Source organism: Emydura macquarii, unplaced genomic scaffold (assembly GCF_026122565.2).
Source record: "Emydura macquarii macquarii isolate MOO-44397 ecotype Brisbane River unplaced genomic scaffold, CSIRO-AGI_Emac_v2 contig_1348, whole genome shotgun sequence".
Classification (NCBI taxonomy): Eukaryota; Metazoa; Chordata; order Testudines; family Chelidae; genus Emydura; species Emydura macquarii.
This window is the reverse complement of record NW_027131485.1, coordinates 9,179,578-9,192,213: the sequence shown is the minus strand read 5'-3', so window position 1 is coordinate 9,192,213 and position 12,636 is coordinate 9,179,578. Positions and strand designations below refer to the sequence as shown.

At 49.2% G+C, this 12,636-nt stretch overlaps 1 protein-coding gene across 9 annotated transcripts in view; it reads left to right on the top strand.

Annotated features, from left to right (window-relative positions):
• The first annotated feature begins 5,708 nt into the window (after positions 1-5,708).
• ANTKMT (adenine nucleotide translocase lysine methyltransferase) overlaps positions 5,709-12,636 on the top strand; it is a 7,934-nt gene continuing 1,006 nt past the window's right edge. The window contains exons 1-6 of one of the 9 annotated variants that reach the window (XM_067551084.1): positions 5,709-5,839; positions 6,231-6,394; positions 8,022-8,204; positions 9,076-9,216; positions 10,533-10,583; positions 11,650-12,631. In XM_067551084.1, the coding sequence (XP_067407185.1) occupies positions 6,233-6,394; positions 8,022-8,204; positions 9,076-9,216; positions 10,533-10,583; positions 11,650-11,838 (726 nt within the window). In that variant the 5' untranslated portion in view covers positions 5,709-5,839; positions 6,231-6,232 and the 3' untranslated portion in view covers positions 11,839-12,631. Of the gene's footprint in view, positions 5,887-5,923; positions 5,942-6,230; positions 6,395-8,021; positions 8,205-9,075; positions 9,217-10,532; positions 10,584-11,649; positions 12,632-12,636 lie in introns of those variants that run through there. The other 8 variants (XM_067551086.1, XM_067551085.1, XM_067551089.1 and 5 more) reach the window with 8 other exon arrangements.

Here is a 12,636-nt window from a genome sequence, read left to right as displayed (position 1 = left end):
TCTAGGTTGGATATTAGGGGAAAAAAATTCACTAGCAGAGTGGTGAAGCACTGGAATGGGTTACCTAGGGAGGTGGTGGAATCTCCATCCTTAGAGGTTTTAAGACCCATCTTGACAAAGCCCTGGCTGGGATGATTTAAGTGGGGTTGGTTCTGCTTTGAGCAGGGGTTGGACTAGATGATCTCCTGAGGTCCCTTCCAACCCTAATCTTCTATGATTTTAAGACTCACAATAAAACTAACAGAGCTGACAACACTGTGACATCACTGCATTTTCTCAGTGGAGCTGCCTGGGTCCCTTCCTGCTAAAGAGTGGGGGTTTTGAGGTGGAAATGAGATTCCAAGGGAACAGCCTTCATTGCCCAGGCACTCCCTGGGGAGCTGCAGAGCGAGGTTACACTGTGGCTAATCTCGGCAGCTGGTTTACATCACAGAGCTGTAACAGATACTGTGGAAGAGCGAGACCATGGCAATCTGCTCCCAGTTGGCCCCTTCACTATACTGATTTTCTTCCCTTTCACAGTCAGGTTCTGAGTGAAAGCAAGTCTCGAGCCACCCTAAAGCCTTGAGGCCAGCTCCCCTTCCAATTCAGTATTTTAAATAAATCTTCTTCATTACAGAAACCAAAGAAAGGAAACAAAGCTATGTACACCCAATTGCATCATAATGCTCTGACAGATCTCTAGCCAGCTTCACAGATATCACTGCACAGCAGCAGAAGGAATCAGACAAGTTCTTGCCCGTTGAGCTAATGGGGAATGCCACTCACTGTAAGCAGCAGGGAAGCTGTAACACACACTTAACAATTCTGATTCCATCCATAGAAGGCAGAGTAGCACACCAGCCGTAGGAAGTTCCCTACAACAGTACTCCATAGTGCACAATTTAACATCCATACAAGTTGCCTTAACATTGACTATGACAGAACCCGGGCTACAAAGCCACAAAGATTAGAGACTAAAAATCACAAGCAGCAACAAGAACAAATCAGTTATCTGTAGCAATTTCACAGCCCTTCAAAAACCCACAATACTAATTTTAACCAATGCAGTTTGGGTCAAGGTCCATTTTACATCCCAGTTTCCTGTTTCTTTGAGAGAATGTCCCATGAAAAGCTTTGACATGGCAGCTGTAATGCATGCATGCTTCCCAGCAGTGATGAGGTTATAAGTAAATTGAACCACTCAAAGTGAAAGGGGGGGCACACCAGCCCCTGCTGACATGGATGGGAGCTGCACCTGCTTATTCTGGGTCAGAATTGCTGATGGTCTGTTAGATGCATGAAACATGTGCTTTACAGTGGATCACTTCAGGGCTCTAAGAGGGGCAGACTGGGCAAAGCCCCAGCTAATGTAGGCAGGTGTTGTACACACTTTCCCTGTGCATCAATGGCCAACCAGCTCAATTCTAGTTTGCATACCCCCAAGAGACTGCCAGTCAGTCAAACTTTGCAGTAGTTTGGTGTTGTGGAGAAGTCTGGCGGTAAGGCACTGGGCTAAGAAATGGTGTTCATTCAGGGGATGGTGTTCATTTCCTGGCTCTGCCATAGACTTCCTATTTCATTCTGCACAGTTCACTTCATTGCTCTGTGCCTCAGTTTCCCCATCTGTAAAATGGGAATAACAATAGTTCCTTTCTTCCCCACAACCAGTGCCTGTGCAGTGACCCAAACTGGGATTGGAGTAGCAGTGAACTACCCATAGTTAGAATTCTTTCATGGTTCCCTCCTAGAGAGCAAGGATGGTCCAGTGGTTAGGTCATTAGCCTGGCACTCAGGAGATCTGGGCTCAATTAATTGCTTCACCCCAGATCCCTGTTTCACTTTGGGCAGATCATAACATTGCTCTTTGCCTCAGTTTCCCCATCTATAGTATGAGGATAACATCCTTCCTTTCTCTTGTATCTTGTCTGTTTAGATTGTTCGCTCTTTGGGGCACAGACTTTTCCCTCCATGTGTTTGTACAGCTCCTGGCACAATTGAGTCTCCAGTTACTACTGTAATACAAATAATAAAATGAGAAAACATCCACTAGCACCTGCATTCATTTCTCATAGACTAAGCAGAGATTGGCCTGGTCAGTACTTGGATTGGAGACCTCTACGGTACACCCGCAGTGCTGGGGTTGGTTATTCAGTAGAGCAGTATAGCCAACTCCACATGTCCAAAAATCATGAGATTTTTCAAAATAATAATGTTGGGTTCTTTTATTTGCCTTCTGGGTTTTAAGCCTTTAAGAGTCATGTTCTGAAGATTTAAAATTGCACAATCATGAGCTCTAGAAATTTACTTTTATTTTTATGAAAGCTGACGTTCCCATCTAATCACATGACTCCAAAAGGAAGGGCTTTAAGGGAAAAAAACTACACACCCCAACTACTGTAAGATTCTCAATACAAAATCGCAAGTTGGCAACATTGTTAACGGTGCTCTTCCCTTCATGTCAGTACAGAGCTAAAGGGTTGCTGCTGGAAGTCCAATTGTTCAGGGGAGATTTAAAAAAGAGAGTGCTCCTGATGACTTGCAGTCATTTAAGATCATTAGAAAGCTGTTCACTAGAGATCCGTGTTAATCCAGTGTTCTAGTTAAATTCCACACTGTGTGGTTCCATTCTACCTACCTGAACTCCTTCCGCAGTTTCCAATCAATATAATATTCTTCTTCGCTTCCTGTCCTAACATGGTGTTTAATACTCTGTAAGTGGGCATTTGAGCCAAAACAGCAGGTATCAGAGATTCCTTTATAATCTCCTTTCATTTGTACAGATCTATATAGCTAGATCTATATTGATCTGAACTGTTTCTTTTGATCCGCAGCAGGAAGCCCAGAAGGAGTGGGACTGGGGAAGATTTCAGGCAGAGATCCATGCAAAGTAGGTTTAGAGTTAACTCTGTTATCTGTTATTTTAAGAGAGTTCCTTGTTCAGTGTTAGAAGAAAGTGACTCACTCTGATTCTTCACCATTGACGCAGCTCACTATAGTTATATGACACTGTTACCAGCCATTCCCCTTTCACAGGTCTCACACACAACACACTACATTAGCTCTGGATTAACAGGTAGCTCTTCTGCTCTCCATGACCAGGAAGTTGGGCACCTTGTGAAGGCCTCCTTGTGGCCAGTTCCTTGGACAGGAGCTAGAGCCATGCTGTGGACAGAGAGACGTTAACCTAACCCACTCACTCTCAGAAGATGATGCATTAAGGAAAGATTGACTCAGTTTAGCTCCCCCAGGGAAGTCTGCCCCAGAGCCCTCAGCTGAAGACCCGGCTTGTAGCCTCCCCTGTCCCTGTCCACCCGGGTTTGTTTGTACAGTATGTGTGCTGTAAAGCTATTTGTATATGGTGAGTGATAGGCTTCAAGCTGAGCCAGTTTGTCTAGTAAGCGTTAGGGTAATGGATCTTTCCCCACTGCAGTTATCAGTCTGTAAGGATTGCATTTCCAACCTCCAGAAGACAGAGTGGTGCTTTTACCAGCACAGGCGGAGGGCCTAACACTCTTGTTTATGTAAGCTTTGCCTCCCAAGCCCCTGGTCTCTCTCTGTCTCATGGCTAATCTCCCCACTCAGCTTTTGCGGTGTATACTGTAATCTGAAGCTGACTGTTTAAATATCAGCGTAGCCAAGGCTCAGAGGTCAGTAAAGTTAGTGCAGATGGGAAAGCCAGGAAACTCTGGGCTCTGACCTACTAAAATGGAGCAAAAGCTCCATCGCCCAGGCAGGAGCCAGGACTAGAATCCATGTCCAGTGGCTGGAAGAATCCATTGTGGGTGTTTCTCCTCCCAGTGGCTGCACAGCGCTTGGCGCCTGTTCAATGTAGGCCTAGGATCCATGTCAGGACTTTGCTTTTCATCACCGCTGAATGAAGACTGAAAGACGGTCTGTTTGCTGTTAGTCCAAAGGCTATTAGCCAGCGTCTTTCAACTGGGACAACCACAGAGGAAACCCAGACTGAATTTTAGGCCCTCCTGAAATGGGGTCTGAGTTTCACCCACCCACCGATGCATACCATAGAGAGCCAGAAACTAATGAGGGTTTTGATCCTCTCTCAAGGGACCCTTTCGAGCTGTACAGAAGCTTCCGAAACCTCTGCCTGAATCTCAACATATGTCAGGATGAGACTCACCAGACACAAAAACCGAAGATAAATGGCTGATTCGAGAGAAGCTGGTGTGAGTGAGCTGTTGATAGTGCAGGACAGAGAGGGGCAAAGAGGACTGAAAAAGAACAATGGATGGGGTGGGGGAGTTGATTAATTATGCTGGACATCGCTGAAGCATATACAGCCCTAAGCCCGAGACAGTTTGGCTGGCTGCTCTCAAGTCTACATAAAGATCAAGATTTTGTTCTTTGGATTTCTGGCCAGAAATATATTTCCTAACTAGTTTTAGGGAAAAAACACAACTAATGCATTTTCAGAAGATACCGGTAATTTATGCCTGTTCTGGTCAGCCCATCTCAAATGGATATTGTAGAATAATGACTGACATAAAGAAGGTAGCTCAAGAACATCTGTTCTCCCTGTTTCACAATACAAGAACAAAGGGACGTTAAATTTAATTGCAAGGTAGTAAATTCAAAACTGATAAAAGGAAAATAGGTGAAAAAGTAACATATAAGATTATGCAACTCATTGTCACAGAATGTCAATGAGACCAAGAGGGACTGGACAGTTCTACAGATAAAAATATCCAGGGTTATAACAGTTAGCAAAAGCAGAGTTTGCTTCAGGGTTTGAGCCAAACTATTAGAGAGTAAGATAAGGCCTTCATGAGGGGCTGCTTATACTACATCTGCCTACTGTGAGTTCTTCCTCATAATTTTCTGTCCTACAACCATCATCACCAGACACCTCCTCAAGCCCTGGACAAAGTTTGGGAGCCTGTTCAAAATGCTGACAGTGCAGCAACTGGTTGACAATTGAGAAATGTGCATAAACACAAACAAAAGTGGGCTGGAGGACCTGACCAGTGAACACAAGTTAAAAGGACAATTGCCTGGTCACACGTGTCCGACAACACGAGTTACCTTTTTCCTAGTAAAGACAAGGTCTGAGAAGGCTTTGCCTCATGTTTCGCTAACGTGATTGAGCAAAACTCCCTTTGTGAGCCAAGGCAGGGCCTGCACCGGTGGCCCATAGAGTGACGGGGTTTGCCGCCTGCAGCACAAAGGGGAATGCACAGGGTCCAAAATCGTGGGGTCTGTTGGGTGCCAGTCTCAAAGGATTAGTGGGGAGCACTACCGCTCCATGCCACTGATTAGCGCCCCTTCCCTCAGCTCCTCCCCCACTACTGCCCCGGTACTGCCTTCTGCCCCGGGACCCCCCGACATAACCTTCCCCAGTTCCACCTCCAACCCCAATACCCCACAACATAACCTTCCTCAGTTCCCCCTAGTACCCCAGCACCCCGACATTACCTCCCGCAGTGCCCCCTCCTACCCTGGGACTGCCCGGGGTTATGCCCTTAATCTCCGAGTCTGTGGTCGGGCGGGGGGGGGTCCCGCAGTCTCCCTAGGTGGGTCTCGTCCGGGTGCCAGGGGGGCGGGGGTGACAGATACCGACCGACTGGCGAGGCTCTCAGCGCCGGAACCATGGTGCCGGGACCACGCTCCGCACGGACCGCCTACCCTGTCGGACCAGACCAGACCCACCCCCCGAACAGAGCCCCGCCCCCTGCTCTTCGCCACACAGCGGTGTGCGCGCGGTGCATTGTGGGGCGCGTATGCATATGTATGTGACGGTCACTAGAACGCGGGTGGGTCAGGGGTGTCTTTTCTCACCCCAAGGGCTGTTCTGAGTTAAAGGGGCCGCGCCGCAGTTGGCCGAGTCCCCCCCGCCCGCCAGGTGTGGAAAGGGTTATTGGGGGAGGGGCGTATATGGGTACCGACCAGGTAACCGAGCCCTCGGGGAGCGGGTAATAGTGGGGGATACGGGGGGATGCTGCGGGTGAGGGGGTTATCCTGGGGGGAGGGCTGAGGTCGGGGGCAGGTGGGAGGGGTTATTCCACGGGGGTTATGTGGGAGGTCGGGGGGGGGCGGGGGGACTACATCATCCTAATCTTTCTCCCTCATTGGGAAACCAGCCCCCCCCCCCCCCCGACGTGTGTGTGTGTGTGGGGGGGGGATCTCTGCGGCCCCCAGCTGTGCGTGTGCAGTGCTTTCCATAGGAGCATGCGGCATAGGTGCCAAGTGTGACTAGCCGAATCACAGTCTCCTTCCCGTCTCTGTTTTCCCAGCCATGGATCCTGATGACTTGGCAGAGCTGGCCGGGGAGTTGCAAGGAAAGACCGTTGGTGGCTGGGGCCTGGTGCAGCTCGCAGCCGGCACAGGTTTTGCTGCCTACGTTGTGTGGGCGGCAGTTCTCATGCCTGGCTTCCGCAGGGTGCCCTTAAGGTTACAGGTAGATCGTCTGCCAGTGCTTTGTAATGGGGATTTATTCTGGCTTAAGAGAAGGGGTATTTAATGTATATGGGGGTGGGAGTGACTGAGTATTACCAGGCTTTCTTTGTAATATGATTTCCCTCTTCCTCCTCCCCCACTGCCCATTTGGTTTATAATGGCACCCTGGAAGGTACATGAAATGTTTCTTTACTGTGTTGTTTCTCTCCTGTCACACATACCCACTGGTTTGTTATTATAAGGTCACTCGTGAACTCTGGGCTGCTGGCACAGGGATGTCTGAGGCATTTGCTGTGGGACATAAAACCCCATTAGAATTATTTTTCAAACCAACACAAGAGAAAAAATAGGTCACATTTTTCATTCGTAGCAACCTTGCCAGTATCTCCTGTTGTAAGATGTGTCATTTCAAAGGCTCCCTAAGCACTTTACAAGCTCTGCACCTGAAACATAACTGACATGCAGCCATCTCTGGGGTGGAGGAGGAAGCAACCAACAGGCCTTTCCCACAGGAGTGGGGGAGAGGGGGAACCTATGATGTCAGCCCAACCGTGTCTTCCTATGAAAAGCACAATGAGCTCTTTGTTTATGTAGGATCTTGGCACCCTGTGGGTTGACAGACTCGCTGCTCTCAGCTCCCATTTGAGTCAGTGAGAGTCCAGGGAACTTGGGCCCAAGCCCTGGTTGTGAGCCTTGTGCTCAGTTTCTCTGCTTCAGAAGGATGAAGCATGAATCCTGCCTGCTGAGATTTGAACCTGGTTAAATGCGCCCTTTCCCCTGTGGCAATCTTCTGAGCAGCTATGGATGAACTGCCATTTGTTAATATGTCTTGAACAAACCCAGCCTAGTATTGTGCCATGCTAGGTAACTGTGGCATGAGACAGCAGCTCTAGAAGCCAGTGTCCGCTTTGTCATTTTGTCTCTGTGCCTCCATTTCCTAATCTGTAAAACAGGGGTATCAATGTTGACCTACATCACAAATTAATATTTGCAGAGGTGTTTTGCTTGAAAATGAAGAGATCTGTATGATAGGCTTCGTTTTTAGTACTCCAGCTCTCTTTTCTGTGAAATGTGCTTAGGATCCAACCTTCAGCTTGGAGAAATGGGTGCGGTGCCACTGAAATAATTTTCCCCAGCTGTGCAGCGGGGTCTTCATTTCCAGTTGTGGCTGAGGAGCTTGAAACAGCAACAGTGAGATGCCTAGCTCTTCTAGGTCTCAGGCCCCAGCTTTCTTACTTCAGCTGGGCTTCTCCTGACTATTTCATGCTATTTCCTCCTATTCTGAGAGACTTGTTGTGTAGGTGACCAAAGTGCAGCCTGTGGCCACCCTTGACTTCACTTTATGGCCCTGATCCTGCAGTCAAATCAATATGGGAAAACCCTTGTGCCCATATGGAAATCTAGTGAAGTCAATTGCTCTGGGCCATAACAAGTGTTCTTCTGTATAGATCCATTTTCAGGATTAGGGCCTGTTTGTAATGGATGTGCAGCCTGCACGGCCCTACATGTCCCAAAACACCATGCTTTGTAGGATGCTTTACTAAATCCTGCAATGCTGTGACACCGCTGGTCCACCGTAAAGGTAACTTGGGTTTGATGGGTTTTTGTTTCTCATTTCTCTCAACCAGGTGCCATATGTACCATCAAGTGCCAAACAAGTTGAGAATGTGATGTCACTGCTGAAAGGACGCTCCGGGAAGATGGTGGATTTAGGGTCAGGAGATGGCAGAATTGTAAGAGAGGAAAAGTCTTTGTCTCTGATATTCACAGCTGCTGGTTGTGTGCATTTTGAAGAGTTAATAGTATTAAAGGTAGATCTCCCACTGCAGGAGCATCCCCTACACAGAGCCATTGGGCCAAATCCTGCTCCCTGTTGCATCGACATATAGCCAGAGAAACTTAGTTGGGATTGCAGTGGCCTTACAGCAGTGTAACAACAAGCTTTACCCCTTAGCCTGGAAACTCTTACCTACTCCCTGCAAAGACTCATCTTGGGACTGGAGTAGCTGTGAATTGCTCCACAAGGGGTGTTGCCAACATACCTTTCCCAGACCTGAACTCCTTAATGAATCTGGGACTGGAGTAGGTGAGAGCCCCTCACAGCTATTGCTCCTGCACATCTTCCTAGAACAACTCTTGCTGGGGCAACTATAGTAACTCTCAGCCACTGGAAGGGAATCTCCTTAGCTTGTCAGGAAAAAAATTCTGATAAGACTGGCTCTGACAACCATGCTCAAGCCCTGTCTTGTCCCTTCCTCCTTTCCTTACTGTGAGTCTGAGCCTGCAAGGTGCTGCCTGCCTCCTGAGAGGTTCTGAGCACGCTGAACTCAGTGGAGATGAGAACTCAGCCCTTCACAGGATCAACTCCTCAATTTCTCTCTGTTCTACTGCCTCCCTGATGCATGCCAAGGAAGTTCCATGTTGAGCCTTGCTGGCTACCTCCCACACTGGCATCTGCTCACTAATCACCTATTCCCTACCTTCCTACCCCATTTCCTACAAGGGCTGCTTAAAGAATGCAGTGCAGGGAAACATGCTTCTTCTGGCCAGCACTCTTACCCATTCCCCACAGTGCCTGCTGCTGGGAATGGAGAAGCTGGAAGCTGACCTACAGCCACTGCCCCAAAGATTATTTTTAGGACAAACATGGAGGTTTACTGTGGTTTCAATTCCTTTCTCCAGGTATTAGAAGCATATAAACGAGGCTTCAGCCCAGCTGTTGGCTATGAACTCAACCCGTGGCTGTTGAGACTCTCCAACTATCGTGCCTGGAGGGCTGGGTGTTATGGGAAGGTTTTCTACCAACAGCAAGATCTGTGGAAGGTAACGTCTTGTGTGTAGTCAGGACTCCGGGTTTCGCAGCATGACAGTCTCCATTATTTGCCAAACACAGATATCAGGGCTTCAGCCAGGGGAGGCAAAAGATTCAACATCCTCCAACCTGCTGACTAGGGGCAAGGCTGTTGGGTTTTTCCTTAGGTGTAATTTGATCATCCAAACCTTTGTGTGCTAGAAACTGTATCCTGGGGCTTTGGCTACACTACAGAAATTTATCGACCTAAGATATGTCGACATTCAGCCACCGATAGTGGTGGCTGACGTCCACACTGCTATCCTAGGTTCGGTGGGGCGTGTACTCACCAGGACCACTTTCGCTGACCTAAGGAGCAGTGTGGGGGGATCTAAGGACGCCATCTCTCAGTTTCCGGGCACCCTGTGGGCTGTCCTCCCTCCACCAATCCCAGCTGGGACGCAGGGACTTCCCTGCACCCAGGGCGGGAGCCAGCTGCAGACCCTGCGGATTGCCTGGTCCCAGCTCATCATGGCTGCAGCCGCCCGCACCTCGTGTAGCCGGGTGGCAGCCACCCATAGCTTGCCAGCAATGGGCTTGCAGCAGGGCTACAGCCTCCTATGCCCCACTGCGAACTTGGCAGCAGTCTCCCATGCCCCAGCTGGGAATCTGGGAGTTTCCCAGGCTCGCAGCCAGGCAGCAGCTGCCTGCAACCTGCAGCCGAGAGCCCAGCATTGTTTAGCTTGGATCCCCCATCTGGTTTCCTTCTCCTGGCCTTTCTTACCACATAGCTGAAAGTGATGTGGAAAACACTGAGGTCTGGAGCCTTCCATTACGTGACATGGGAAGCCCTACAAGAGGGACAAGGGTCCTTTCTTGGTGCAGCAGGAGGGCAGGCATGAAGATGCTCCTCTAATATTGACCATCTATACCTGGGGCTGTAGATGTGCACCAAGCCTCCTAAAGATCTGTTAGCAAAAGCTGAGCTTCTCCAGACATCTAAAACTAGGCCGGAGAAAACATGCAGGGATGGACTAGATGAGCTAATAGGTCAGTCCCATCTCTGTTTTGGGATCCTAAGATTTTATTTAATCCGTTATTAAAGAGACACAACCTGCCCCTTGTCTAGTAACAGGGTTTTCTCAGTACCCTCTGATAACACACAACCCACCCCCAAGATCCCACTTGCTCGGTACTATTGACCTCTTTGGTGTTTAGAATAACTTCTGGTATGTGGACAAGTGAAGTCTATGCACAGACCTAAGACTCCACTGAGATCTTCCTTCCCCAGCACACATTGCACTGTCCCGTTACTTCTCTCTCCGTGACTGACTTTGTCCTCTTAAAGGTGAACCTGTCTGACTGCTACAACGTGTCTGTGTTCCTAGCTCCCAGTGTGGTAAGTCCAGGGACCAGTACAGGAGGTTACGGGTGAATGGCCGGTTGCCAATTTCCTACTTCGTTGGGCAAATCAAGGATGGAAGATACTCAGAGTAAAGGGACCATCCTGAATGTTGGCCAAAGCCCCTTAAGAAAATGGCACTAGAGCTATGTGTGCTGCATATAACCAACCAAATCATAGTGCATCTGCCGTAACAAGGTGCTACGAACACCTGCTATGGCCCTGTCATAGTTAGTGGGAGCTTTCCTTGAACAAGGAGCAGTTTCTCTCTGTTCCTGCACATCGGGATAGTCCCAAATGTTGGATCTGCTGAGAAATTGCCCATGTGTGCTGAGTGAGGACAGTCCCAGCCAGCCCTGCGAGATGCCACAAACTGGCCCTCCCCGTGACTAAGGGAGGTGGGTGAACGCAGTCAGCACCATGTAGCTGTACGGATGGATCCAGCAGAGTCTGCATCTTGTGAGTCAAAATTCCTATATGTTGGGTTGCTGAGCACCTGTGACTCCTGCTTATTTCAGTGGGACTAGCAAGTGCTCAGCCCCTCTCCACATCTGAGCCCCAGTTCAGAGAGAAAAAGAAGCAGAAGCCCTGCCCATGTGATAGATGGGCAATATCTAGAATATCTTCCTCAGTCAGTATCTTGCAACGGGCCCACGGACCTCCATCCCAGGCAGTGCTGAGCTATGTTTCTCTGCCATGTAGCTATTACTACCAGAGAGTAGATCTTGCTGGCATTGGTGTCTTTGGCTTGGTTTAGGGTGTTTACGTCTCAACTCCATGGAACCACCCCACCTTCTGCTGGGCCATGAGTGTTTATTGGTGAGATAAAATGAATTTTTTAACATAAAAGCAAACATCAGTGAATGGTGCCTGTACTTCAAACTCTCCAGGGCAGGGGCTTTGTCTGTACCATGCCCACCATGACAGGCTCCAGGTCCTGACTGGGGCCACTGGATGCTGCTTCAATATCAATAATCAAACTAGCGACCCTGCTAACCAGTGGCAAACCTGCAAAAAGTCTGTAGAATGCACAACACGCACAACTTCCTTCTCCTCTCCCCAGCTACCTCAGCTAGCCACAAAGCTGCTCGCAGAACTGCCGGACGAGGCCCGTGTGGTGTCTGGACGTGTCCCCTTTCCCACCTGGATGCCAACCACAATTGTTGGAGAGGGTTTAAATAGAAGCTGGGCCTATGACATCAAGACTATCCGGCAAACAGGACGGAACAAACTGGAGAGAAGCCCAGAATGAGTCATAGTGCATGGCAGCCTGGGCTTTACAAGGCACCGCAGCATCAGCCTCTGCGGATGAGGCTTTGTCACCCCTCAGAACTGCTTTGGAGGACAAGTGCAGCCCGGCTGACTGCTCACCTGAAAGGCACAGGGAGGGGGTAATGATTTGTCAGACTTTACCCCAGGTGCTCTGGCTTCCCTAGAACCAGAAACCTGCGGAGTCAGGCTGGCAATCCCTGAAGAACCGTCACAAGATTGACGAGCTAAATCCTTGGGTCCTGTTTCAAATAACTCATTTCTTTTATTAATGTATTTGCAACTCATTTTATACCAATCAGAGGGCTGGGGGACTCGGTTCAGCCCTCCTGGGGTGGGGTGCTTCCGTCACTGCAGCCAGAGCCATTCCCAGAAAGAGGCAGCAACTGCTCCTGTCTTTGGCCATGTTCATAATTCTCGGTGGGGAAGGCTCAGTAATGCAGCGTCTCCCGCTTTCTCTGTGCTCCCTGATAATCAGTTCCCTTTAGCTCCTCCTCACATAATCCCCACCCAGCGGCTCCTTCTCCATGGAAACTGTCCATGCATGCAGAGACTAAAGTCTCCCCAAGGCCCTGTGCATAAAAGCAACTGAGCTCCTGGTGGAAGGGTTCTAGCCCACTGAGCCCAAATCCTAACCTGAACCCTACCTCTCCTCTGCTCCAGCTCAGCAGGGGCTGAGGGGTGCAGTTTGCACCTGTGAAGCACAGCACTTTGCAGCTGTTACAATGCTAAAAGCAACTGTCTAGCAGAAGGTGAAGGGAACCTGTTAATTCAGGTGCAC